Raw genomic sequence first — 27,932 nt, 5'->3', positions numbered from 1 at the left:
GCATTATCACCACCTTGCTCTAACTGACTGAGCTATTTTTCCTCCCTCCAAACATACCGTTAATAAAGTTATTATTCAGGTAGGGAGGCTGTGTTGGTCTGACGCAGTCAAAATATATAAAAAATTAAGAAGATTGTCCAGTAGCACCTTGTTGTTGCTGAGTCATTTAGTTGTGTCCGCCTCTTTGTGACCCCCTGGACCAGAGCACGCCAGGCCCTCCTGTCTTCCCGCAGTTTGGTCAGACTCATGTTTGTAGCTTTGAGAACACTGTCCCACCATCTCGTCCTCTGTCGTCCCCTTCTCCTTGTGCCCTCCATCTTTCCCAGCATCAGGGTCTTCTCCAGGGAGTCTTCTCTTCTCCTGAGGGCTGGCCAAAGTCTTGGAGCCTCAGCTTCAGGATCTGTCCTTCCAGTGAGCACTCAGGGCTGATTTCCTTCAGAGTGGAGAGGTTTGATCTTCTTGCAGTCCATGGGACTCTCAAGAGTCTTCTCCAGCACCAGAATTCAAAAGCATCCATTCTCCGGTGATCAGCCTCCTTGATGGTCCAGCTCTCACTTCCATACATCACTACTGGGGAAACCATAGCTTAATTGTCCAGTAGCACCTTAGAGGTCAACTAAGTTCGTTCTTGGTATAAGCTTTCGTTTGTATCTGAAGAAGTGTGCACGCACATGAAAGCTTATACCAAGGACAAACTTAGTTGGTCTCTAAGGTGCTACTGGACAATTCTATTTTTATTTTTTATATATTTCAAAAATTATTATTATCATTATTAATTTTAAAGGAGAAGAGAAGGGGCTTCAGAGAGTGGTTTTCTGAAATGCCTCCCTCTTTCCGTTAAACTTTTTTTGGCGGCCACATTTCACAGCGAGTAGAGATGCTCCGCAGAGCAGTTTGCTAAACTGCTCCCTGAAGCTCCTCTCTGCTATTTCTTAAGCAGAATCCTTGCCTCCCATTCTGCTTGCTTGCTCACCCGCCTCCCTGTTTGTTGTTGACCACGCAGGAGTTGACATGGCCCCCTACTGGCTGAAAAACTGAACTTCAGCGTGACGACAGACTTAAGTTTCAATGGATATAGGAAGAAAGTATGGAGACACTAAAGTCCCGAGAATAGTTGGTTTAAATGAATGGGGAAAGCTAGATACTTGTTCGTGTGTGTGTTTTTTTAAAAAATCAGTGGTGGCTAGTCCAATGGGGCAAATGGGGCACTGCCCCACCAGCCTCGGTTGTGTTTTGTAGGTCAAAACCAGGAATTGGAGTCCGGAAAGTGGTAGCCAGCTCAGTGCGGCCAGGATTGCTGTTACGTGCTCAGACTATTTTAGAGTCATAGAATTGTAGAGTTGGAAGGGACGCTTAGGATCATCTAGTCCAACCCCCTGAAATGTAGCTGACCTGTACAAGGCTCGAACCTGCAACCGTGGTATTATCAGCACCAAGCTTTAGCCAACTGGCTGGCAGGCTACCTGGCTGCTGAATTCTGCACCAAATGCAGCTGTTAACATTACAACCAAGGTCTTTTTTTCAGTACCGGCACCTCTCAGGTTGCCGTTCTAAGAGAACGAGGGAGGTGTTTGTGCTGAGTCCCAGAACCTCTTTTTCTGGTAAATAATAGCACTGATGATAACATTCCTGGGGGGGGGGGGGATTCGCCGCTAGAGAAATTCATGGAGGAGAAAAAGGCTATCGAAAGCCACTTGCCCCAGGGGCTATGTTTTCTCTCAGTGCTTTTGTGTTGCGGTTCTTGCAAATCGCAGGAGACGGTTTGCTTCAGGCGAGGTGTGCTGGTCCTGAGGGTTAACCGTGTGGTGAGGTCTGAGTCCAGTCCGAGGTCGAGGGTGCGGTATGGAGGCTGTCCGTCAAAGCTGAAGCTGGGTCCAAGGCAGGGAGTTGGGTGAGGTCAGGAACTCTGGCAGAAGAGCAGGACAGGGTTCAGGCAGGAACAGGCTACCAACAATGTTGCTCCCGCAACCTGGGACTGGGGCTGGCTGGCTTTTACCTGCCCTGAGGCATAGCGTGGCCCCGGTCCACAGGTGACTTGCCTCTCCTGGCCTGGAGGCGAGCCCTCCTCCTGCGGGAACTTAGTTCCCTCCGCCTCTCTGCACTGAGCCTCTAGCTCAGGAGAGGCTGGAGAGTTACTGGACCCAGAGGCAACCTCAGCTTCCTCTGACGGGGCTGAGAGTGGAGCTCCTGCAGGCAATGGGTCCTCCATCACCTCAGGAGCCAGAGCAGACTCACCTGAGGACCCAGCACAGGTGAGGACCCTTCAGGCTCAAGCCCCAGCCCCGGCTCAGCTGGTTCTGGAGGCGGGGACTCCTGTGCAGGCTGGGATTCCTCAGGTTCAGCCTCCGAGTCCGAATCCCAGGCCATCACATGAGGTGTCCCCGAAGGAAGTCAGGGCAAGACGAGGGACCTGAGCGTGCAGGCCAAAAGAAATCGAAAGATCCATCTGTCTTGAGACGGTCTAATCTCTTTAGCAGGTCTGGGTTCTTATTTTTGAAAGGGAGTGGGGGGAAAGAGACAAAGAGAGAGCTCTGACCTCATGGCTATAGATAGCCAGGGTGTAGAAAGAGCTTTGCAGAAGTCCAGCTCCCTCCCTTTCCACCCAGATGCTTATGGGATGGAGTCACTGGACTGTGAGTGACGGCGCAGGGCACCCACTCATGGGACACAGCGTCAGAAACCCAGAGTGGGAGGCGATAGACAAATAGGAATGGAAGGGTTTGGAGGCAGCCATGCCAAACGATGGTCGCAAGAATTGCCTGCTTGGGGGTTGTTAACGGAAAAATTCGAGGGCTCCCTTGGACAAAGAAACAAAGACACCAACCAGGATTACTTGGAGCAAAACAGCAGTCTGTAGGCTTGGTCTTTATTGATCTGTTGCAACAGGGTGCTCCCCTCACCCGCAGGAGAGAGGAGGGACCCAGAAAAATGGCACGCAAGACCTTATAAAGACTTTTGAAAAGTCTTTTATAAAGACTTTTGAAATTGCCACCCTGTAGATCAAGACCACCCCCAGAAACAAAAAAATTCCTTCCAGTAGCACCTTAAAGGCCAACTAAGTTAGTTCTTGGTATGAGCTTTCGTGTGCATGCACACTTCTTCAGATAATAATTATTAATAATAATAATAATAATTAATAATAATTGGTATCTGAAGAAGTGTGCATGCACACGAAAGCTCATACCAAGAACTAACTTAGTTGGTCTTTAAGGTGGCGCTGTGGGTTAAAGCCTCAGCGCCTAGGACTTGCCGATCGAAAGGTCGGCGGTTCGAATCCCTGCGGCGGGGTGCGCTCCCGCTGCTCGGTCCCAGCGCCTGCCAACCTAGCAGTTCGAAAGCACCTCCGGGTGCAAGTAGATAAATAGGGACCGCTTACCAGCGGGAAGGTAAACGGCGTTTCCGTGTGCGGCTCTGGCTCGCCAGAGCAGCGATGTCACGCTGGCCACGTGACCCGGAAGTGTCTCCGGACAGCGCTGGCCCCTGGCCTCTTAAGTGAGATGGGCGCACAACCCCAGAGTCTGTCAAGACTGGCCCGTATGGGCAGGGGTACCTTTACCTTTTTAAGGTGCTACTGGAAGGAATTTTTTTTGTTTTGACTATGGCAGACCAACACGGCTACCTATCTGTAACCCCCAGAAACATCATACATCCATCACAGAAGGGGTGTAACCTAAGACCACCCCTCTGATACATCACACCTACATCACAGAAAAGGCGGTCTAAAACAGAAAATTTGAATTATGTTTTTCTTTTGTCCTTGTTTATCTCCTGTCTGGCAGGTTACTTGATTGGATTGCCTGGGGAGCCCGGCCAGTCTTTTGTAATGATAAATACTTAGTTCCTGGGCCAGGTCACAGGCTCACACCCTATTCAAACACAGACAGACATACCCTTCAGACAGGATTTGTGAAGGAAAAGACAATGGGGAGGCTTTTCCACTTTGAACTTGCAGAGAAAAGATTTGGTCAGTTTAGGAATCAAATGGAGAGGTTTGATCTTCTTGCAGTCCATGGGACTCTCAAGAGTCTCCTCCAGCACCAGAATTCAAAAGCATCCATTCTTCAGCGATGGTCCAGCTCTCACTTCCCTACATCACTACTGGGAAAACCAGAGCTTTGACTATATGGACCTTTGTTGGCAAGGTGATGCCTCTGCTTTTTAAGATGCTGTCTAGGTTTGTCATTGCTTTTCTCCCAAGAAGCAGGCGTCTTTTAATTTCGGGGCTGCTGTCACCATCTGCAGTGATCATGGAGCCCAAGAAAGTAATGGAGGCAGTGAGAGATTTTACTTTCTTGGGAAGGACTAGACCATGTGGAAAATGAACGGAATATTTCAGCTGCAGTTCATTCATTTTCAGCTTTGTATTCTTGTTATTAAAAAAAGCACCTAGGCATTCCGTTGTTGCACCCGTAACTTAGGTTCAAGGTGCCATTTAGCTCCTAGTTTTCATATCTCAGTTTCTAAGACTATCTCAGCCTCGGCCCACTAGACCTGAAAAAGCGTCTCCACCCCCATTGTCCAGCACGGACACCGGGGTCCATCTCCCGAGGGCCTTCTGGCGGTTTTCCTCCCTGCGAGAAGTGAGGTTACAGGGAACCAGGCAGAGGGCCTTCTTGGTGGTGGCGCCCTCTCATCAGATGTCAAGGAGATAAACAACTATCTGACTTTTAGAAGACATCTGAAGGCAGCCCTGTTTAGGGAAGTTTTTAATGTTTGATGTTTTAAAACTTTGTTGGAAGCCACCCAGAGTAGCTTGGGAAACCCAGCCAGATGGGTGGGGTATAAATAATAAATTATTATTATTATTATTAATTATTACAGTGGTACCTTGGGTTACAGACGCTTCAGGTTACAGACTCCACTAACCTGGAAATATTAGAACTTTGCTTCAGGATGAGAACAGAAATCGTGCGGCGGTGGCGGGAAGCCCCATTAGCCAAAGTGATGCTTCAGGTTAAGAACAGTTTCAGGTTAAGAATGGGCCTCCGGAACGAATTAAGTTCTTAACTCGAGGTACCACTGTATTTTCAATTTATACCCCCCCTTTTATTTCCCCTTCTCCCTCCGCTGTCTATTTGTCAATTCCTGCTCGTATACTTTCTGATTCCCTTAAAATTAAGTTCTTAACCCGAGGTACCACTTGTATAATAATATTTAGAAAGCACAATGAGGTGATTCGGAAGCCAAAAATATTATTATTATTATTATTATTATTATTATTATTATTATTATTATTATTATTAATAATAATAATTACTGTTCAAGGCATCCCAGGGTGCCACGCTGGTTGAAAACCACTGCTTTAGGGCAACTCGGTGAGGACAAGACGCTAGATCAGTGTTTTTCGACCTTTTTGGGGCAAAGGCACACTTGTTTCGTGAAAAAAATCACGAGGCACACCACCATTAGAAAATGTTTAAAAAATTAACTCTGTGCCTATATTGACTATATATAAAGTAATTCTCTTGAATAGGAATCAAATAAACACAAAGAAAGTATTTTATAATTACTTTATTATGAAATAGTAAGTAAACAGAAATATGAAAAATTATAAAATACTTTATTTTCAAATCTTTTGAATTTTTCAATTTCCTTACGGCACACCAGGCAACATCTCGTGGCACACTAGTGTGCCGCGGAACAGTGGTTGAAAAACACTGCGCTAGATAGCTCCGTCGGTAGAGCACGAGACTCTTGACCTCCGGGTTGTGGGTTCGAGTCCAGCGCCAGGGAAAAGAGGGGGTTGGGCTAGATGACTCTCAGGGTCCCTTCCACCTCGACGATTCTATGCTTCTATAACTAGCGGAGCCATTGGCTCCTCCTAGGTTCTTTCCCCCAATTGCAACAGCCCCCAACTGCATCTCAACCCTGAGTCTCTCCTCCTTTCCCTTCTCTCTCTCTTTCCCTCCATCCTTGCCCCCCCTCCACTGCCAATTTCCTTAGCCCCCTCTCATGCCGTGGGGGCAGGCGGACGTGCACTTTTCAACTCCCGGAGACCTTTGCGGGGGGCCCTGGCGATCCCCTAGCGCCGTGCCAGCCAAACTCCGTCGCTTCCTTGGCAGAAAAGGACGGCAGGCTATTTTTAAATCCAGGAGCGAGCGAGAGAGAGAGGCGTTCCTCTCCTCCAAGCCTGGGGGGTTTTCTGCTTTTTGGAAACCGCCTTCTTGGGGGTCCCAGCTGGAGGGGGGCCATTGGGTGACAGATGGACCCTCCGCGGGTGAGTAGGGCCACAGAGGGGGGTGGGGAGATTTCAGCCAGGACACAGAGATCCCTTATTATTTCCCCCCGCCCAGAACAAGGAAGTTGTGTTTCCTGATAGATTCCGCCCCCTCTCTGATTTGCTGGCCTGCCTGCGACTCTTTCATGAAAAGCCGACAATTTTCCCTCTGCAATCTCTTCTGAGATGTTTTCCTTCCCCCTTTGACTGCCCCACCCCTCCTCAACCCTAGGAAAAGTTTGCAAACTGGATCTTTAGGGAAGAAATTCCCAATATTTTAAAACTCGCCGTGCGCCCCATAGGCTGAACTTCGGCACTTGTCTCTAGCGCCACGGCGGTGGTCCTTTTTGAGCACGTGCAGAGTGATTTTTCCTTTCTGCCGAGTCACGCAGACGGTTTCAGCACTTATAGGCAGTGATATCTGATCCTGGCTGTCTCTCTGTGTGTCATCTGTCATGTGTCTCTGTGTGGCTGGGTCTGGGAGATACTCAGTTTTGCATTTTAAACAGGAAGACAGCGGTACCTTGGTTCTCAAACTTAATCAAGTCCGTTCCAAAACCAAAGCGTTCCAAAACCAAGGCACGCTGCTTTCCCATAGAAAGTCATGCAAAGCGGATTAATCCATCCCAGGCTTTTAAAAACAACCCCTAAAACAGCAATTTGACATGAACTGCTTCTGGTGCAATGGGACACCGTGACGGAAACCAGAGCGCACAGAAAGGCCATTTACCTTCCCGCTGGAGCGGTACCTATTTATCTACTTGCACTTTGACGTGCTTTCGAACTGCTAGGTTGGCAGGAGCTGGGACAGAGCAGCGGGAGCTCACCCCGTCGCTGGAATCGAACCGCTGACCTTCCGATCGGCAAACCCAAGAGGCTCAGTGGTTTAGACGCGCCACCCACATCCCTCCTAGCAGTTCGAAAGCACACCAGTGCAAGTAGATAAATAGGTACCGCTGCGGTGGGAAGGTAAACAGCATTTCCGTGTGCTCTGGTTTCCGTCGTGTGCCAGAAGCGGTTTAGTCCTGCTGGCCACACGACCCGGAAAGCTGTCTGTGGACAAATGCCGGCTCCCTCGGCCTGAAAGCGAGATGAGCGCCGCAACCCCATAGTCTCCTTTGACTGGACTCAACCGTCCAGGGGTCCTTTACCTTTTAAATACCCAGCTATAGAAGCTGTGAGATATTACTGAGGTGGGGCAGGGCATGGGCAACAGAAGAGAAGAGGAAAGCAAGTCTTTTCAACCAACAGTGATGTCTGCGTCTCCTCCAGAAAGTATATCGCATTTTTTGCTCTATAAGACTCACTTTTTCCCTCCTAAAAAGTAAGGGGAAATGTGTGTGCGTCTTATGGAGCGAATGCAGGCTGCGCAGCTATCCCAGAAGCCAGAACAGCAAGAGGGATTGCTGCTTTCACTGCGCAGAGATCCCTCTTGCTGTTCTGGCTTCTGAGATTCAGAATATTTTTTCCTTGTTTTCCTCCTCCAAAAACTAGGTGCGTCTTGTGGTCTGGTGCGTCTTATAGAGCGAAAAATACGGCGGTTTTATAAATCCACCCGTGCGGAAATTTTACCCCTGAAAAGGAGGACATGTCCTGGAAAACATGGCAACCCTAGGCTGGGATTTAGAGGCCTCCGAACTGTGCAGCAAAGTGAGGGGCCAACTGCAGCTGCCATCGTGGTCCCCAGTGGCGTAGCGTGGGGGGTGCATGGGGGGCTGTCCGCACCAGGCGCAACATCTGGGGGTTAGGGTTAGGGGGCGCAAATCCATGGGTTAGGGGGCGCAAATCCACAGGTTAGGGGGCGCAAATCCATGGGTTAGGGAGCGCAAATTTCTTGCCTTGCCCCGGGTGCTGACAACCCACGCTACGCCACTGGTGGTCCCTGACCTTTGGCATGCTGGTTTCTAGGCGTCAGACGGGTGTGTGGGGGTTTTTTGGGGGGGTATCCTAGCTTGGAGAAGGCTGCTGCCCACCGCCAAGCCGTCGCGGGGGCCGCTCGATGTTCCGGGTCTCTCGAAAGCGGCTTAGTTCGACGGCGGCATCTTTCTGGCGGGGCTAATCTGGCGGGAGGGAAAGTTGTCGGAGTGGCTGATCGGATTTCAAGCCCTGTCCTGGTTCATTGCTGATCTCTAACCCCCCCCTTCACCCAACTCCCGTCGCCTAATCCCTGGGCTGAACCCAGATTGGCAGAGACCGGAGAGAGCTTTTAAAAGCTTTCCACTGTCCTGGGAGGCTGGGCTGCGGAGGTTTATGGCAAGGCATAACAGATTGAGGTTGAATCCTGACAAGACAGAAGTACTGTTTTGGGGGACAGGGGGCGGGCAGGTGTGGGGGATTCCCTGGTCCTGAATGGGGCAACTGTGCCCCCAAAGGACCAGGTGTGCAGCCTGGGAGTCATTCTGGACTCACAGCTGTCCATGGAGGCGCAGGTCAGTTCTGTGTCCAGGGCAGCTCCATCTGGTACGCAGGATGAGACCCTCCCTGCCTGCAGACTGTCTGCCCAGAGTGGTGCATGCTCTGGTTATCTCTTGCTTGGACTACTGCAATGCGCTTTATGTGGGGCTACCTTTGAAGGTGACCCGGAAACTACAATTAATCCAGAATGTGGCAGCTAGACTGGGGACTGGGAGCGACCACCAAGACCATATAACACCGGTCTTGAAAGACCTACATTGGCTCCCAGTACGTTTCCAAGCACAATTCAAAGTGTTGGTGCTGACCTTGAAAGCCCTAAACGGCCTCAGTCCAGTATACCTGAAGGAGCGTCTCCACCTCCATTGTCCAGCCTGGACACTGAGGTCCAGCACTGAGGGCCTTCTGGCGGTTCCCTCACTGCGAGAAGCCAAGTTACAGGGAACCAGGCAGAGGGCCTTCTCGGTGGTGGCGCCCTCCCTGTGGAACGCCCTCCCACCAGATGTCAAAGAGAAAAATAACTACCAAACTTTTAGAAGACATCTAAAGGCAGCCCTGTTTAGGGGAGCTTTTAATGTTTATTAGCTTATAGTATTTTAGTGTTTTGTTGGAAGCCGCCCAGAGTGGCTGGGGAAACCCAGCCAGATGGGCTGGGTATAAATAATATATTATTATTATTATTATTATTATTATTATTATTATTATTATTATCCTCCCCACCTTTCTCTTCGGGGAAAACAAAAGCCCGGAATGGATTGCACCCTTACCCCAAAATGGTGGGCTCCCGTCTCTCAGTCTGTCCAACACTCAGGTATGGTTGGACTTGTACGTTCGTATCTTGGCTCTCAAATGCCTTGGCTCCCCAACAAATCAGCTCCCGAGCCATCAAAAGTGAGCTTTCCAGTTTCCGAATGATTTTCAGAAGCCGAACGTCCGACGGCGGCTTCTGCGACTTCCGATCGGCTGCGGAAGCCAACAGGAAGCCGAGCTTTGGTTTCCGAACATTTTGGAAGTCGAACGGACTCTGTTCAAGGTACGACTGTAGTTCCACAGTGTAGTTGGTACTCTAGTTGCCAACACCACCCCCTGACTAATAATAATAACAATTTTATTATTTATACAGTGGTACCTCGCAAGACGAAATTAATTCGTTCTGCGAGTTTTTTCGTCTTGCGAATTTTTCGTCTTGCGAAGCACGGATTCCCATAGGAATGCATTTGGTATTAACGGTTTTAAGAAAAAGGACACGTTTTTGTCTTGCGAAGCAAGCCCATAGGGAAATTCGTCTTGCGAAGCAACTCAAAAAATGAAAAACTCTTTCGTCTTGCGGGTTTTTCGTCTTACGAGGCATTCGTCTTGCGAGGTACCACTGTATGATATCCGTCTGACTAGGATGGTTCAGCCAATCTGGACAGGTTTCCAGCGAAATAGAAAACCACCGTAAAACATCAAACATTTTTTAAATACCCACTTCCCTAGAAAGGGCTACCTTCAGATGTCTTCTAAAAGTCTGTTTAACAATTGCAGACCCTCCAAGTCTCTCTATTTTCCAGGGAAAGTCCCGGTTTCTGATTTGATACCGGAATGTTCCGCTTTTCCTTAGGATGTCCCTATTTTTATTTAAGAAATCTTGGAGGTGATGGAATAGGACGTCCCTATTTTCAGGGGAGAAACGTTGGAGGGGATGGAATAGGACGTCCCTATTTTCAGGGGAGAAACGTTGGAGGGGATGGAATAGGACGTCCCTATTTTCAGGGGAGAAACGTTGGAGGGGATGGAATAGGACGTCCCTATTTTCAGGGGAGAAACGTTGGAGGGGATGGAATAGGACGTCCCTATTTTCAGGGGAGAAACGTTGGAGGGGATGGAATAGGACGTTCCTATTTTCAGGGGAGAAACGTTGGAGGGGATGGAATAGGACGTCCCTATTTTCAGGGGAGAAACGTTGGAAGGGATGGAATAGGACGTCCCTCTTTTCATGCGAAAATGAAACGAAAAGAGCCGCAAATACAAAAACTCAAAATAAAAAGCAAAAACAGACAGACCTCAGCGTAACAGTCAAATCGTAAGCGTAATGATCAAAATGGAAGTATGGCTCTCAAATCGGAAGCGTGGCTCTCAAAATGGAGCACGTTCGGCTTCCGGAAAAGTTCGCAAACCAGAACACTTCCTTCTGGGTTTGCAGCATTTGGGTTCCAAGTTGTTTGAGTCCCAAAGGCGTTTGAGAACCAAGGGACCCCTGTAAGGGTTAGTAACTTCCCCTCCAGCTTGCGCAATCCTGTGTCCCTTTGCCACGGTTTGTGCTTTTGCGGTGTTCTTCTTTAGGTTACCTATTATTACTCCCCCTTGTCTCGGCGCCTTTCTTGGGCTAGGAATCCAAGGCCGCTGGGTTTTCCAAAGCAGGAAAGGGGTGCAGAACAGAGCCCAGGGCGCTTTGATGGTGTGTGGCGGTTTGGTGGCAGAGTGTGTGTCTGTGTGTGTGTGGACCTCCGTCGGGAGATTATCGAAGGCACAGATGTACACGTCGGCTAATGAATTACTCCCAGCGGAGACCTCACCTGGCTTGACCTCCGCTTCGACTGCGCCCCGGCGAGGGAGAGCTGTCCTCTCGTGACCTTGCCGCCGGGAACTGCGGCTTTTGTTGCATGACATGGCGGCCTCTTATCTCCCCAAACCGCCCCCCTCCCAACCTTGAGCGAAGGGGTGGGGGTGCAAGCAGGAAACACGCAAATCCTAAACCGGGTACGTCGGCGACGTCTTGCGCAAATTAATATTCTTATCTCTGTCGGTTGTTTTATTGTACTGCCCCAAAGCCCCAATGCGCAGCTTCGTTTGGAAAACTCGCCATTATCGGGAAACCCAGTGGCATCTAATAAAATGCAACAGAAGTTCGTGCAGTTGTTTATGGGATGGTTGCATCGCCGGTCCTTTTTTTTTTGCACTGGAAATATTGGGCCTGCTTTGAAAGAGGATTTGGGCAAATTCGCGGAGGGAAAGGAATCTCAGTTGCTGGGAACCGAAGGAGGGGAGAGGGTAGGGCCACACCTGGAATACCGCGCCCAGTTCTGGGTTCGAATCCTGTTTGTGGGTTTGAAGGGCTACTCGGTTGGCCACTGCAAGAACAGGAGGCTGGGATAGGTGGGCCACAGGACTGCCCCTGAGGACGCGGGTGGCGCTGTGGTCTAACCACGGAGCCTCTTGGGTTTGCCGATGGGAAGGTCGGCGGTTCGAATCCCCGCCACGGCGGTGAGCTCCCGTTGCTCGGTCCCTGCTCCTGCCAGCCTAGCAGTTCGAAATCACGCCAGTACAAGTAAATAAATAGGTACCACTGCGGCGGGAAGGTAAACGGCGTTTCCGTGCGCTCTGGTTTCCGTCATGCGCCAGAAGCGGTTTAGTCCTGCTGGCCACATGACCCGGAAAGCTGTCTGTGGACAAATGCCGGCTCCCTCGGCCCGAAAGCAAGATGAGCGCCGCAACCCCATAGTCGCCTTTGACTGGACTTAACCGTCCAGGGGTCCTTTACCTTTTTTCCCCTTACCCTGGATCAATGGACTTTTCTCAACATGTGGGTCCCCAGATGTTGTTGAACTACAATTCCCATCACCCCTAGCTAGCAAGGCCAGGGCTCAGGGATGATGGGAGTTGTAGTCCAACAACATCTGGGGGCCCACAGGTTGAGAACTGCTGCTTTAAAGGTTTTGTCTACCAAGGGTGCTCCTCACGTCCTCCGTCCTCACAGCCCTCCCATAAGCTCACAAGGTACTGTAGTTAAGCGTGCCTAAAACGGCATATATTAAAGGAAACTTTGTACCCAAAGGCGGGATGTTGGTGGGGGAAATCGCTTTGCAGAAAATGCAGCTGTCGGGCAAAATTGCACAATCAGCGAACAGGTGTCGATAAACCTGCACTGAGGCGCTGATGAATTTGCACGGGGACCTGATTAAAAAACAACAACGACGAATAAATTTGCAAACTGTAACGTCGTAGGTGGAATTTAAGATTGGGGGGGGACGAAACGAGCCACTGAAATGGACAGGTTTTGCCCCTCCGCGACTGCTAGGGGGCTGGGAGACCAGGAAACTGCGTCGGGCAAGGCGAAGACATCGCGAAAGGGTTGAAGGATAGACATTCCCAATTAGCGGGGCAGCTGCACGGTTTCGTATTACCTGCCCTGGGAAAAAACAGCCTGGCAGCCCCTTTAGATGAGGAAAAGCCGTTTCCGTGGCGGGGGTCACGCTTAACCCTTTCCCGGAACTTTGAATTCGTTGCTCCATTTCATGCAAATGCCTCCCTTCCCTCCCTCAGCCTGTTCGGTTATCCTGATTGGGAATTAATTCAGCATTGAGAAACCCGAGGCCTCGGCAGGGTGTGTGTGTGAATGTGGCCCTCCGCGCCTTTCTGACCGGCCCTCGAGCTCTCCTACAGCCACCACACTCCTTACCAGCTCTGCTTTCTGGCTGGGATGCCTCCTCTCATCAGAGAATCGTGGAATTCTAAAGCTAGATGGGGCCCTGTGTGGTCATCCAGTCCAACCCTGCAGAACGTAGGACCATGCTGCTCTCGAACCTGCAACCTTGGCGTTCATCAGCACCACGCTCCAGCCAACAGAGCTACCTGGGCCCATGAACTCTCGCCGGCTGGGTGTGGGGATAGAAAAAATCATGTGTATTTGTGTAGAAACTAGCTTACTGCACATGGGCAAAATTTGCATTTGTTTCCGCGCCCACTTAAGCCTTCTGGACCCCCCCCCCACCAAGGCCATGTGGCCCCTGGAAGGTTTTGCAGGACGGACTTCGGCCCCTGGGCTGATTAAACTTCCCCAGCTTGGTTAGAGGGAGAGCAGGGAAAGGGAAATTATTTGGGGGGGGGTGAGAGGGAGATGGAATCTGTAGTTACAGCGGTACCTTGGTTCTCAAACGGCTTGGCTCCCAAAGCAAATTGGCTCCCGAACACCGCAGACCCAGAAGTGAGTGTTCCGGTTTGCAAACGCTTTTTGGAAGCTGAACGTCCGACGCAGCTTTCGGTTGAGTGCAGCTTTCGGGAGTCAAGCGGGCTCCCGGAACGGATTAAGTTTGAGAACCAAGGTACCGCTGTAAAAGTTAAAGGTAAAGGGACCCCTGACCCTTAGGTCCAGTCGTGGCCGACTCTGGGGTTGCAGCGCTCATCTCGCTTTACTGGCCGAGGGAGCCGGCGTACAGCTTCCGGGTCATGTGGCCAGCAGGACTAAGCCGCTTCTGGCAAACCAGAGCAACGCACGGAAACGCCGTTTACCTTCCCGCCAGAGTGGTACCTATTTATCTACTTGCACTTTGACGTGCTTTCGAACTGCTAGGTTGGCAGGAGCAGGGACCGAGCAACGGGAGCTCACCCTGTTGCGGGGATTCGAACCGCCGACCTTCTGATTGGCAAGTCCTAGGCCCTGTTTAGACCACAGCGCCACCTGCGTTCAGGTACCGCTGTATTGATGTGCAATTCTGCAAATCCTGGGAGGTCTGGCAATTTGGGCTGCTTCCCCTCTCGCCGATGCCTCAGAGCAGATCGCTGCGTTTCCACCAGCCCTGCCAAAACCTCCTCCGCCGCGGCAGGTCGGGAGAACCACAGGCCGTGGCGTACGAGTGGAAACTGGGGCTCTGTCGGCTGCCCAAATCTGCCGCCTGAAGCCGCAGGCTCTGGGTGGGGCACAGAGGATGAGGGGGGGGGGAGAGAGAGAGAAACAACATTTCCAGCCAAGCCGCGCGGAGCCAAATTTTCTTGGCACGGCAGCAGGGCGGGGCGTTTGGCTGCTTGGTTTCTGACCAAAATGTTCAATTACTCGTAAGGGGAAGCAGATTTCAAATTGTAGCTGGAAGCTCTTCTGAAGCGGCTGCTTGTTCCGTCCCGTCCCGTCCCGTCCATATCCTGTCTCTTCCTCCTTCCCATGAGCTCAAGGTCCCTCCCGTTCCCCGTTTTCTTTCCACAACGGCCCTACCGGGTAGGCCCCGCAGAAAGCAGGCAGTTGCTCTTAACTCGCTGGCTGCAGCTGATGAACAGGAACACTGGCCTCCATTTTTATAGGGTTGCTGTGACCTGTCTAACTTGCAGAGCCGGTCGCTTGCAAATAGTGTTCCCCCAGCTGAAAAGACAAGGATAAAAATTCCTTAGCTATAAGCTATGAGTGTGGGACGCGGGTGGTGCTGTGGGTTAAACCACAGAGCCTAGGACTTGCCGATCGGAAGGTCGGCGGTTCGAATCCCCGCAATGACGGGGTGAGCTCCCGTTGCTTGGTCCCTGCTCCTGCCCACCTAGCAGTTCGAAAGCATGTCCAAGTGCAAGTAGATAAATAGGTACCGCTTCGGCGGGAAGGTAAACGGCGTTTCCATGCGCTGCTCTGGTTCGCCAGAAGCGGCTTAGTCCTGCTGGCCACATGACTTGGAAGCTGTACGCCGGCTCCCTCGGCCAGTAAAGAGAGGTGAGCGCCGCAACCCCAGAGTCGGCCACGACTGGACCTAATGGTCAGGGGTCCCTTTACCTTTAAGGTAGTCTCTATGGGAGTATATTGTATTTAATTATGGGGTATCAGAGTTTTTAGGGGGCTAACCATTCTGGGATCACTGGGATAGCAGGCTTGTTGGTTTCTGATTGTCTGATTTTTTCAATTTCATTGTTCTGTATGGGACAATGACTATAAAGATTATCATATTGTATATAGAAGAGGCAATCCTTTCCGAGAGAGGCGCGTGCCTCTTCTCAGCTCAGGCATGAATCCACCGGGATGACCCTGAAGGAATGCTTCTGTTCAGAAGAGGCAATCCTTTCCGAGAGAAGGGAATGCCTCTCCTCAGCTCAGGCATGAATCCACCGGGATGTGCTTGGTTGGAATGTCTGTACGCAGAAGAGGCAATCCTTCATGAGAGAGGTGAATGCCTCTTCTTAGAGCGGGCGTGTACATACCCAGATATGTTTGGAGGAATTCCTGTACACAGAAGAGGCAATCCTTTCCGAGAGAAGGGAATGCCTCTTCTCAGCTCAGACATAAATCCACCGGGATGTGCTTGGAATGTCTCTACGCAGAAGAGGCAATCCTTTCCAAGAGAAGAGAATGCCTCTTCTCAAATCAGGCATGAATCCACCGGGATGTGCTTGGAATGTCTCTATGCAGAAGAGGCAATCCTTTCCGAGAGAAGGGAATGCCTCTTCTCAGCTCAGACATAAATCCAATGGGATGTGCTTGGAATGTCTCTATGCAGAAGAGGCAATCCTTTCCGAGAGAAGGGAATGCCTCTTCTCAGCTCAGACATAAATCCAACGGGGTGTGCTTGGAATGCCTCTACGCAGAAGAGGCAATCCTTTCCGAGAGAATGGATGTGGTACTCCCTCTTGACTGCCTCTCTTTCTCTCTCTCTCTTTTCCAGGATGAGTTCCACCCCTTTATTGAGGCACTACTCCCCCATGTCCGGGCCTTTGCCTACACCTGGTTCAACCTCCAGGCCCGCAAGCGCAAGTACTTCAAGAAGCACGAGAAGCGCATGACGAAGGACGAGGAGCGAGCGGTGAAAGACGAGCTCCTCAACGAAAAGCCCGAGGTCAAGCAGAAGTGGGCGTCCCGCTTGCTGGCCAAGCTGCGGAAGGACATCCGCCCGGAGTACCGGGAGGACTTTGTCCTTTCCATCACGGGGAAGAAGCCCTCCTGCTGCGTCCTCTCCAACCCCGACCAGAAGGGCAAGATGCGCAGGATCGACTGCCTCCGACAGGCCGACAAAGTCTGGCGTCTGGACCTGGTGATGGTCATCCTCTTCAAGGGCATCCCCCTGGAGAGCACCGACGGGGAGCGGCTGGTCAAGGCCGCCCAGTGCACCCACCCCATCCTCTGCGTCCAGCCCCACCACATCAGCGTCTCTGTCAAGGAACTGGACCTCTACCTGGCGTATTTCATCCGAGAGAGAGGTAGGTGGCCCAAGACGGCGGGAAAGACTCAGTTCGTGCCTCAGCGTCCGTGGGACTTCTTAGCACAAATGGAGGGGCAAATGGAGTTAAGGGAGGGCGTTTCGTGGCGCCGGATTAAGGAAGGGGCATTTCGTGGTTGTGAATTAAGGGAGGGCGTTTCGTGGTTGTGAGTTAAGGGAGGGCGTTTCGTGGTTGTGAATTAAGGGAGGGCGTTTCGTGGAGCCGGATTAAGGAAGGGGCATTTCGTGGTTGTGAGTTAAGGGAGGGCGTTTCGTGGTTGTGAGTTAAGGGAGGGCGTTTCGTGGTTGTGAGTTAAGGGAGGGCGTTTCGTGGTTGTGAATTAAGGGAGGGCGTTTTGTGGTTGTGAATTAAGGGAGGGACTTTCGTGGTTGTGAATTAAGAGAGGGCATTTTGTGGTTGTGAGTTAAGGGAGGGCGTTTTGTGGTTGTGAATTAAGGGAGGGACTTTCGTGGTTGTGAATTAAGAGAGGGCATTTTGTGGTTGTGAGTTAAGGGAGGGCGTTTTGTGGTTGTGAGTTAAGGGTGGGTGTTTCGTGGTTGCGAATTAAGAGGGCGTTTTGTGGTTTTGAGTTAAGGGAGGGCGTTTTGTGGTTGTGAGTTAAGAGAGGGCGTTTCGTGGTTGTGAATTAAGAGAGGGTGTTTCGTGGTTGTGAGTTAAGGGAGGGCGTTTCGTGGTTGTGAATTAAGAGAGGGTGTTTCGTGGTTGTGAGTTAAGAGAGGGCGTTTCGTGGTTGTGAATTAAGGGAGGGCATTTCGTGGTTGTGAATTAAGAGAGGGCGTTTCGTGGTTGTGAATTAAGAGAGGGACTTTCGTGGTTGTGAGTTAAGGGAGGGTGTTTCGTGGTTGTGAATTAAGGGAGGGTGTTTCGTGGTTGTGAGTTAAGGGAGGGCATTTTGTGGTTGTGAATTAAGGGAGGGCTTCGTGGTTGTGAATTAAGGGAGGGTGTTTCGTGGTTGTGAATTAAGGGAGGGGCATTTCATAGTTGTGAATTAGGAGAGGGGCATGTCATAGTTGTGAAAAGGCATTCCGTAGTCGTGAATCTGAGGAGGGCATTTCTTGGTCACAAATCAAAGGATCTCCTCTCGCAGTCATGAATTTTGTAGTCATTTTACAGTCATGAATCACAGGACAGCCTTCCTTGGTTGCGAATTAGAGGATAGGTTTTAGTCATAAACTAAGGAACAGCATTCCTTGGTCACAAACGGAGGGGCAAATGGATCTGTCTGTTTTGGTTTTTCTTGACCCTTTCCCATTCTCACATTGTGTTTGTCCCATTTCTGCTTGCAGTACCAATTTAAAAATTCTGCACGGGATTTTGCACAGATCTTTTCAAGCGTTTCTCCTGGTACAGCGAGGGTCATAACTTTCAGACATTTTACTTGCGCCAGTTCAGCTATATGAACGTAAAACTGCCTGGTGGGTGGGATCCTGGCTGCAGAGCACATTTTGAGGGATAACACCATCTTGGGTGACCCACTTCATTTGGGAAAAGTGCAATCTGGGGTCGGATTGTGTTTTAAACGTGGGCCGAATAATAGTGTGGTTTTTTTTTTCCTTTTTCCTTCTGATCGGCAAGTCCTAGGCTCTGTGGTTTAATCCATAGCGCCACCCACGTCCCTATGGCAAGCCTGGTGCAGCCCTAATCTAGCCATGCTAATAAATTACCCCTCCTTGTATAAAAGCAGTATATCTGTCAATAGAACAGGGGGACTGGACAATAAAGGCGTTTCTGAAAAGTAAGAGCTGTTTGACCGTGGGATGGAAGGCCGTTGCGGACTCTCCTTCCTTCGAGGTTTTTAAGAGAGGTCAGATGGTCCCTTATCAGGGATGCTTCGGCTGAGATTCCTGCATCACAAAGGGGGCTGGACTGGATAGCCTGTAGGGGTCCCTTTCAAGTTGCAATTCTGTGATTCCCAGGAAAACTGAGCCCCGTTTTGCAGTTCCCTTATCTGGAAAGCAAATCATGTCTCTTGACTCCTCTCGCTCCTTCTCCTGCCGGCATTGAATATTAAGCCCTGATAACTTTTAACCCAAAAACTTAACTTTTAACCAAAAAGCTACAACAACGGGGGGATAAAGTGAAGGGCGATCGCTGCACAGCATGCAAAAAATGTGTGGTTTCCCCCCTCCTCTTGCTGTTTCCTGACCCTGACCTCAGGCTGTCTGGGTCCGCAGCCTTGAAATCACCTGATCTAATTGCTACCAAACCCCAGGCAGTAAAATCACAGCTGATAAGGCCTCCTGTCACTTTCCCTCTCTGGAGAAAGCAGCCCTCCCTCCTTTTCCATTTTAAGGTAGATTCTTCCCCGTTTAAGGCAGAACGGGGATTTGAATCATAGAATCATAGAGTTGGAAGAGACCACAAGGGCCATCGAGTCCAACCCCCTGCCAAGCAGGAAACACCATCAGAGCACTCCTGACATATGGTTGTCAAGCCTCTGCTTCAAGACCTCCAAAGAAGGAGACTCCACCACACTCCTTGGCAGCAAATTCCACTGTCAAACAGCTCTTACTGTCAGGAAGTTCTTCCTAATGTTGAGGTGGAATCTTCTTTCTTGTAGTTTGCTCCGTGTCCGCTTCTCTGGAGCAGCAGAAAACAACCTTTCTCCCTCCTCTATGTGACATCCTTTTATCTATTTGAACATGGCTATCATATCACCCCTTCACCTCCTCTTCTCCAGGCTAAACATGCCCAGCTCCCTTAGCCGTTCCTCATAGGGCATCGTTCCCAGGCCTTTGACCATTTTAGTTGCCCTCCTCTGGACACGTTCCAGTTTGTCAGTGTCCTTCTTGAACTGTGGTGCCCAGAACTGGACACAGTTTGTTCTCGGTCTGCGGTTGCAAAAAGCGTGGTCGGCCCCCTACAGCCTCGAATTTCTTTGATTCTGTCTTGAGTCTCCTACGGGCAACCCTGGTTTTTGATTTAATTCGGAAAGGGGGGCACGTTTCTGCCGGGGGCCGCACGCCGGGGGGCCAGTGGGTCGAGTCGCAAAAGTCTGTGGAGCCAGAAATGCAAGATTTCTAGTGGGTTAAACCACAGAGCCTAGGACTTGCCGGTCAGAAGGTCGGCGGTTCGAATCTCCATGATTGTTTTGCTAATAATCCATGCCTTTGAGCCAATTCGCCCGAATAGTAGATTGCTTTACCTGCGCGAAAATCTTTTGCCCCTCTTTCCTTTTTAAAAAGAAGATCTTCACAAACCCTTCCTGCCGTTTACAGCTACGATTCAGGCCGATCTGTGCTATGTGTTGCTTTCTTCCCCTCCAGAATTCTGGGAGACGTAGTTTGCTGAGGGCGCTGGGAACTGTAGCGTGGTTGCGGGGGGCGAACCACAGATCCCAGGATTCTAAAAACCTCCGTTTTTATCCGAAACCTATTCACCTTAATGAATTCAGCAAGGCCCGGAGGATGGTGACTTTTCAAAACCTGATAGTCACTGACACACCTGCAGCTGCCCACTAGGCAATCCCACTGCCTTGGGAGCGACTGCCGCACTTCAAGAATTTGACCCGGATCTCTTGCTAGCTCCCTGGTCCTCCAGCTCAGCCGGCAGAGACTCTTGATCTCTGGAGGTCGTGGGTTCGAATCCTGCCTTGGCCCAAAGATTCCTGCATTGCAGATTCTAGCATTCTAATATGGACTGGGAACTGTGGCTATGCCCCCCCTGCCTTTTGCCAGCACTGCATTTCACGGGTCCGACATTGCAGGCTGTGTTTGTGGGTTTTTTTGGGGGGGGGTGTCAGTTTGCGGGCGACGCATAGTTTTAAGATTCAGCTCCCGTTGTCTCTGACATTATCAGTCTGGAGCAGTTGCAGCCGGTCTCTCTTGCCAGCCCTCCTTACGATATACGATAATGCTCTCACTCTCTCTCTCCTTTCTCCTGCGTCAGCAAAATAATTTTTTAAAAAATATAGATTCTCAGCTGATTGCTCTGCAACGGGCAACCCCAGCTGGTTAGAAAGATCTTTTGCATCTCAATTCCTTCCTGGGCTGGATTTTATTTTATTTTAAAGGGGGGGGACAGAGGGTGTTTCTATCTCTCCCCCAAACACTTTCCACACAAGGGCAGTTTGGTCAGTCCCCTTTGCTATTTTCCTTGTTTATATTTTAGGGAGATAGTTTCAGGCTGATCACACTCATAGTGATAACGATAAATGCAGCAAGGTGGCACGCAATAAAATAAAATACGTTAGTAAGTACTGATCGGGAAAAAGGAAAAAAAAACCACTTTTTAAAAAAGGGGGTGTTTAAAAGAATGTGGGACTGAACTTCCAGTGGCAGGCAGTTCCGCAGGGCAAAGCCTCACCCAGAGGCAGACTTTCACTAACAAAATGAATAGGGGCAGATGTCAAGTTCTGCACTTAGGAAGGAAGAACCAGATGCACAAATATAGAATGGGCGACACTTGCCTTGCTAGCAACAACCCAATGCCCCCCCCCAAACCACATATTTTAAGAGGGCATAGGATGTAAATCAGATCAACCAAAGGCCTGGTTAAAATGGAACGCTTTTGCCTGGCGCCTAAAGGTGTGTAATGAAGGCGCCAGGCAAACTTCCCTGGGGAGAGCATTCCATAGACGGGGGAGCCACTGCAGAGAAGGCCCCGTTCTCGTGTTGCCACCCTCTGGACCTCTCGAGGAGAAGGCACACGAAGGAGGGCCTCAGAAGATGATCTCAGGGTCTGGGGAGGTTCATATGGGAAGAGGCGGTCCTTGAGGTATCGTGGTCCTGAGCCGCTTAAGGCTTTATAGGTCGAAACCAGCACTTTGAATTGGGCCCAGAAACTAATCGGTAGCCAGTGCAGTTGGACTGGGATCGGTGCAATGTGCTCAAACCGTCTGGTGAGCAACCTGGCCGCTGAATTCTGCACCGGCTGAAGTCTCCGAGCCGCCTCCAGAGGCAGCCACACGTAGAATGCGTTGCAGTAATCTAACCTTGAGGTTAACAGAGCACAGACAACAGTAGTTAGGCCATCCCTGTCCAGACAGGGGCGTACCCGGGCCACGAGACAAAGCCGATGGAAGGCTATGTTCTGCCTCCACTTTATTGCTTCTGAATACCAACAGTTGTTAGGGACGCGGGTGGCTCTGTGGGTTAAACCACAGAGACTAGGGCTTGCCGATCAGAAGGTCGGCGGTTCGAATCCCCGCAATGACGGGGTGAGCTCCCGTTGCTTGGTCCCTGCTCCTGCCAACCTAGCAGTTCGAAAGCACGTCAAAGTGCAAGTAGATAAAATGGTACCACTCCGGCGGGAAGGTAAACGGCGTTTCCGTGCACTGCTGTGGTTTGCCAGAAGCGGCTTAGTCCTGCTGGCCACATGACCCGGAAGCTGTACGCCGGTTCCCTTGGCCAGTAAAGCGAGATGAGCGCCGCAACCCCAGAGTCGGCCGCGACTGGACCTAATGGTCAGGGGTCCCTTTACCTTTACTTTATTGGGTTGCTGTTTTTATTTTTATTAGGTATTTTGTGTTTTTATATCTTACCAATGGTTGTTAGCCACAGGAGGGGTGAAAATGCTATGGTGCTCAGATCCATGTGGTTTTCCAACAGCCACCTGGTTGGCCGCCGCGAGAGGAGGACACGGGATGGGGCGTGCCGTCGTCCCGATCCACCGGGGTCCTCCTTGCGGGTTCAATACCGTCACCGTTCTTAATCTGGCCGGAGAACGCAGAGAATTCAATCGCACCCTTCTCTTCCTTCCCCTTCCCTCTGCCGTTCATAGAATCATAGAGTTGGAAGAGACCCCAAGGGCCATCGAGTCCAACCCCCTGCCAAGCAGGAAACACCATCAGAGCACTCCTGACATATGGTTGTCAAGCCTCTGCTTCAAGACCTCCAAAGAAGGAGACTCCACCACACTCCTTGGCAGCAAATTCCACTGTCCAACAGCTCTTACTGTCAGGAAGTTCTTCCTAATGTTGAGGTGGAATCTTCTTTCTTGTAGTTTGGATCCATTGCTCCGTGTCCGCTTCTCTGGAACAGCAGAAAACAACCTTTCTCCCTCCTCTAGGTGACATCCTTTTATATATTTGAACATGGCTATCATATCACCCCTTAACCTCCTCTTCTCCAGGCTAAACATGCCCAGCTCCCTTAGCCGTTCCTCATAAGGCATCAATATTTTCCCCTTTGGATTTTGGATCTGCAACCGCAGTGGGGGGAGGGGAAAGGACCGGTGCCTGTGTGCGTGTGTATACATGTGCCCGGAGTTCCTTCCTTCCTTCTGCACGCCTTTGCCGCCTCCAGGACGGCGAGGTCGCGGCTGAAAGTCAAAAGCGTTGCAGCGTAATGGTAATCAATCTCCTGCCATCGATCAAATCATATTGCGCCTTTTCCTTAGTGCTCTGGCAAACAAGGAAAGGTTTTCCGTAGTGGGAGGCGGTTTATATTTTGCACGGGCGTGGAGTGGACGGCGCTTGTGTATAGTGGGGGGGGGGCGTGTGTTTGGTGGGGGGAGGTTTTTTGGAGAGAGAAAAAAATGCTATTTATAGAGATGCAGACTTGGCCACAAGGAGCCGGTCAAGAAGATTTTGACCTCCTTGCAGGCAGTCTTGAACGGATCGTCCAGCAAAAAATGTGACTCCTGATTCCTGGGAGGGGCTCCAGATCACTGTTGGAAGCTATGAGCCAAGCAAGCCAGCCTCCTGGCAATAATAATAATAATAATAATAATAATAATGTTATTTATACCCCGCCCATCTGGCTGGGTTTCCGCAGCCACTCTGGGCGACTTCCAACAAAACACTAAAATACAATAACCTATTAAACATTAAAAGCTTCCTTAAACAGGGCTTCCTTTAGATGTCTTCTAAAAGTTTGGTAGTTCTTTTTCTCTTAGACATCTGGTGGGAGGGCGTTCCACAGGGCGGGTGCCACCACCGAGAAGGCCCTCTGCCTGGTTCCCTATAACTTGGCTTCTCGCAGGGAGGGAACCGCCAGAAGGCCCTCGGGCGATGGACTGTACGATGGGAGTGGAGACGTTCCTTCAGGTCTACTGGGCCGTTTAGGGCTTTCAAGGTTGGCACCAACACTTTGAATTGTGCTCGGAAACGTCCTGGGAGCCAGTGTAGGTCTTTCAGGACCGGTGTTATGTGGTCTCCACTCCCAGTCCCCAGTCTGGCTGCCACATTCTGAATTAATTGTAGTTTCCGGGTCACCTTCAAAGGTAGCCCCACATAGAGCGCATTGCAGTAGTCCAAGCGAGAGATAACTGGAGCATGCACCGCTCTGGTGAGACAGTCCGTGGGCAGGGAGGGTCTCAGCCTGTGTCAAGCCATAAACAGAAGCCATCTTTCAGTAGCACGGGAAACCTCCATGTCTCTGGATGAAATGTGGTCCTCTAGCCTTCCCTACCTGGCCCCCAGAACTCTCCCAGGCCACACCCCTTTCCCCCAGGCCACACCCCCTTACTGGTCTTGCTTCTCTGGAGAGGAGTGTGTACAAAGTTAAAATTCGCACCCACTGCTCCGCCCATTTTGACAAACCACTCCACTAAGAGCCTCTTCCTAATCTGCCTACTCACCTACCTGCCTCCCTGTTGTTCATTACGCTGTGGTTGGCACGGCCACCTACTGGCGGTTGCAGAAACTGCAGCGTGACGACAGCCTTAGGTTTATATTTATAGAGGAAGAAAGTGCAGGCGCTTCTTATGCAGAAAGCCCCGCGGATATTTGGTGAAAGGCAGGAGGCAGACCTACGCACACTTTTCTAGGTGGTGGCTGGTCCGTTAGGGGAAATGGGGCACTGCTGCCCCCAAACTTAACCAGCCTTTTTTGCCCCTCCTTACGACCAGTCCGGAGGGTGCCCTTCGCTGTCAGTTCCATCCACCACCTCCTTAGCCTCAGAACTCAGGAGGGACTGGGATGCAGTCAAACTGAGAATCATTTGGTGTTGCTGGTAGTTGTCTATGGCGCCCCCTGCTGCTGGGCTCCCTGCCTTCTAACCTATGAGCCCCACTGGGTGCCAGCCAACTCGGGGAAGTGGCTGTATTCAGGGCTGAGCCCCTCACATTGGAACAGAGGGCACTGTCTTCTATCTATCCCAGCAATGTCAACACTGGTTGGCAGCGTCTTTCCGTAGGGTTCAGATGGAGGACCTTTGCGACCCTAACTGGAGATGAACAGGGGTCGAACCTGAGGTCTTTTGCATGCAAACCGGCTGCTCTCCCACTCAGCTCTTCCTCTAAAGATGAGGCAAGAGTATAGTCCTCATGCTTTTGAACAGACAGCTGCTTTTACAGAGGTAGCTAGAAATCGGTTTGACACCAAGCCAGGGTATTGATGCAGTGAGTCTTCAGGTTCTTCGTAGAAAAAAGTGGGTTTCTATTTGTTCCCCCGCTGGATAGAAATGACCCACAGCTCTGCCCAAGATAAATCACAGGGGCTTGAAAAATACTAGGGGTCCTTTCCCCTCTTCTCTTCCTCCAGTTTGTGAAAGGGTTTGCTTCCTAGGCCTAGCGATTGGCAGAAGATGAGAAGCTGGAATGCAATGGCGACGAGCAATTTAGAGGTCTTACCAGCCCCGTCTGAGACCCTCCCTGCCCGCAGACTGTCTCCCCAGAGTGGTGCATGCTCTGGTTATCTCTTGCTTGGACTACTGCCATGCGCTCTATGTGGGGCTGCCTTTGAAGGTGACCCGGAAACTACAACTAATTCAGAAAGTGGCAGCCAGACTGGCGACTGGGAGTGGAGACCACATAACACTTGGCTCCCAGGATGTTTCCAAGCACAATTCAAAGTGTTGGTGCTGACCTTGAAAGCCCTAAACAGCCCAGCATCCCTGAAGGAGCATCTCCAGCCCGGACACCGGGCTCCATCTCCCGAGGGTCTTCTAGCAGTTCCCTCACTGGCAACCAGGCAGAGGGCCTTCTCGGTGGTGGCACCCTCCCTGTGGAACCCGCCAGATGTTAAGGAAATAAACAACTGTCTGACTTTTAGAAGACATCTGAAGGCTGCCCTGTATAGGGAAGTTTTCAAAGCTTGAAGTTTTATTGTGTTTTTAATATTCTGTTGGGAGCCGCCCAGAATGGCTGGCGAAGCCCATTCAGAGGGATAGCATACAAATAAATTATGATGATTATTATCGTTCTCCACCTGGGGCAGCGGGGACGGCTTGCTCCTGTGTGTGGCACAGGATAAGGCTGGCACTGTTGCAGTCCCAGTTTGCAACCATCTGCCAGCTTCCCGCCTTTCCAAGGAGGCCGGGCTGTTAAAGCCCTATGCAGCCTAGGACCCTCGTACCTACGGGACCGCCTCTCCTGGTATGCCCCACAGAGAAACCTACGGTCTGCAAATAAAAACATCCTAAAGATCCCAGGCCACAGAGAGGTTAGGCTGGCCTCAACTGGAGCCAGGGCCTTCTCGGCTGTGGCTCCGATCTGGTGGAACGCTCTGTCACAAGAGACTAGGACCCTGCGGGACCTGACATCTTTCCGCAGGGCCTGCAAGACAGAGTTGTTCCACCAGGCCTTTGGTCAGGGCGCAGCCTGACCCCCTCCTCTGGCAACCTGCACAGGATTTTGCTTAATCGGTTGCCATCAATTTGATTTTAATTAATTTTTATAATGAAATATTTTTAGAATGTGTGATTATTTGACTGTTTGATTATTTGATTGTTGTTAGCCGCCCTGAGCCCGGCTTCGGCTGGGGAGGGCGGGATATAAATAAAATTTATTATTATTATTAAGTGGAAGTGACATGTTGCCAGCTTTGGGGTCATGGGGGACGAGTTGCGGTAAATCTCCCCCAAACTGAGGTTCAGCTCCGAGGGCCTTCTGGCTGTTCCCTCCCTGCGAGAAGTGAATCAGGCAGAGGGCCTTCTTGGTGGTGGCACCCGTCCTGTTGAAATAAGCAACTATTAGAAGACAACTGAAGGCAGCACTGCTTTCTGGGACGGCTTCCGCAAATCAGGGACACTTGGAGGTCTGGAGTATGCATTGTTCTGGTGATGAGGGAGCATCGTTCTGTAGTTCTCCTCGTGTGCCCTAATGTCTTGCGCCGGCCCTGAGCACAGTACCACACACCCCTCCAGCTCCTAGCCAATTTGAACTCAAGAATTCCCATCTGCTGGGAGAGGACTCGACGGATCAGGGCAGGAAGGGCAATGCAGTAGGACCACCGGTATGAAATTTACGGCATGTAATGCCCTAAGAGAGAATATTATGAAAATGATTTATAGGTGGTACATGACCCCAGTCAAGCTTGCAAAAGTTTACCACTTGCCTGATAATAAATGTTGGAAATGTAAAGAAAATGAAGGTACATTCTTTCACCTTTGGTGGACGTGCCCAAGGATTAAGGCTTTCTGGGAAATGATTTATAATGAAATGAAAAAGGTATTTAAATATACCTTCCTGAAGAAACCAGAGGCCTTTCTCCTGGGTATGGTCGGCCAATTGGTGCCAAAGAAGGACAGAACTTTTTTTATGTATGCAACAACAGCAGCAAGAATACTCATCGCAAAGTATTGGAAGACACAAGATCTACCCACCTTGGAAGAATGGCAGATGAAGGTGATAGACTATATGGGACTGGCAGAAATGACTGGCAGAATCCGAGAGCAGGGAAGAGAGACGGCGGAAGAAGATTGGAAGAAATTTAAGGACTATCTTGGGAAATATTGTAAAATTAATGAATGTTAGAATGATGATGGTTTAGAAAATTAAGGGGTTTTTCAGCTGTAACGATTAAGTAAAAAGAAAAGAAAGGTTGAAAATTAAATGAAAATTAAGGGAGAGGATTTGCTGAATTAATAATTAGAAATTGGAATACAGAAAGGGGAGGTATGAGGAGGTCGGGGAAGTAAGTTATAAGAAAATAAGGGAATGAAACTTTACTTGTTTTTAAATAGTTTTTAGTTTTGTATTTTGTTTTCTATCTTTTGTGTTTGTGTTTTGTTTTTATTACTGTTTTTTTTTGTATAACCTTTGAAATTTCAATAAATATCTTTTTTTAAAAAAGGAAGGGCAATTCAGTAGATTCTCTCCCTTGCGCGATGTACTATGCACTTAAACTCTCTCTCTCTCTCTTTCTCGCGCACACATTCATGTTTTGCAAGCTTGTGGTCACAGCCCCCTCCCTCCCCCATGCATTAGTAATAAGCTCAACATTGCAGACTGCGGTTACGGCTGATAGAAAAAAACTAAAAACCTCAAAGAAATTCAAGTCCACCCGGGGCTAAGCGAGAGGTGACCCTTATTCACTCTCTCCCCCCTTTATAATGTCCCCTGAAAGAGAATCGCAGAATTGCAGCGTCAGAAGGGACGAAAGCGTCATCTAGTCCAAGCCCCCCAAAAAAGAGGGTTCCTGGGTGGTGTGGCTTGTTACGGGTGCTGAGAGCTGCGAGGGGGCGAGAAAGGAGAG

General features: G+C 50.3%; 1 protein-coding gene across 4 annotated transcripts in view; it reads left to right on the top strand.

Moving 5' to 3' along the window:
• Positions 1 to 27,932, top strand: part of NFIC (nuclear factor I C) — a 102,629-nt gene that overhangs the window by 20,462 nt on the left and 54,235 nt on the right. For 3 of the 4 annotated variants that reach the window (XM_081895662.1, XM_081895660.1, XM_081895663.1), the window contains exon 2: positions 16,021 to 16,552. In XM_081895662.1, the coding sequence (XP_081751788.1) occupies positions 16,021 to 16,552 (532 nt within the window). Of the gene's footprint in view, positions 1 to 6,058; positions 6,218 to 16,020; positions 16,553 to 27,932 lie in introns of those variants that run through there. The other variant, XM_081895661.1, reaches the window with a different exon arrangement.

The sequence above is a fragment of the Podarcis melisellensis genome, assembly GCF_964234715.1.
Source record: "Podarcis melisellensis genome assembly, chromosome: 18".
NCBI classification, from domain to species: domain Eukaryota; kingdom Metazoa; phylum Chordata; class Lepidosauria; order Squamata; family Lacertidae; genus Podarcis; species Podarcis melisellensis.
This window is presented reverse-complemented; position numbering and strand designations above follow the sequence as displayed.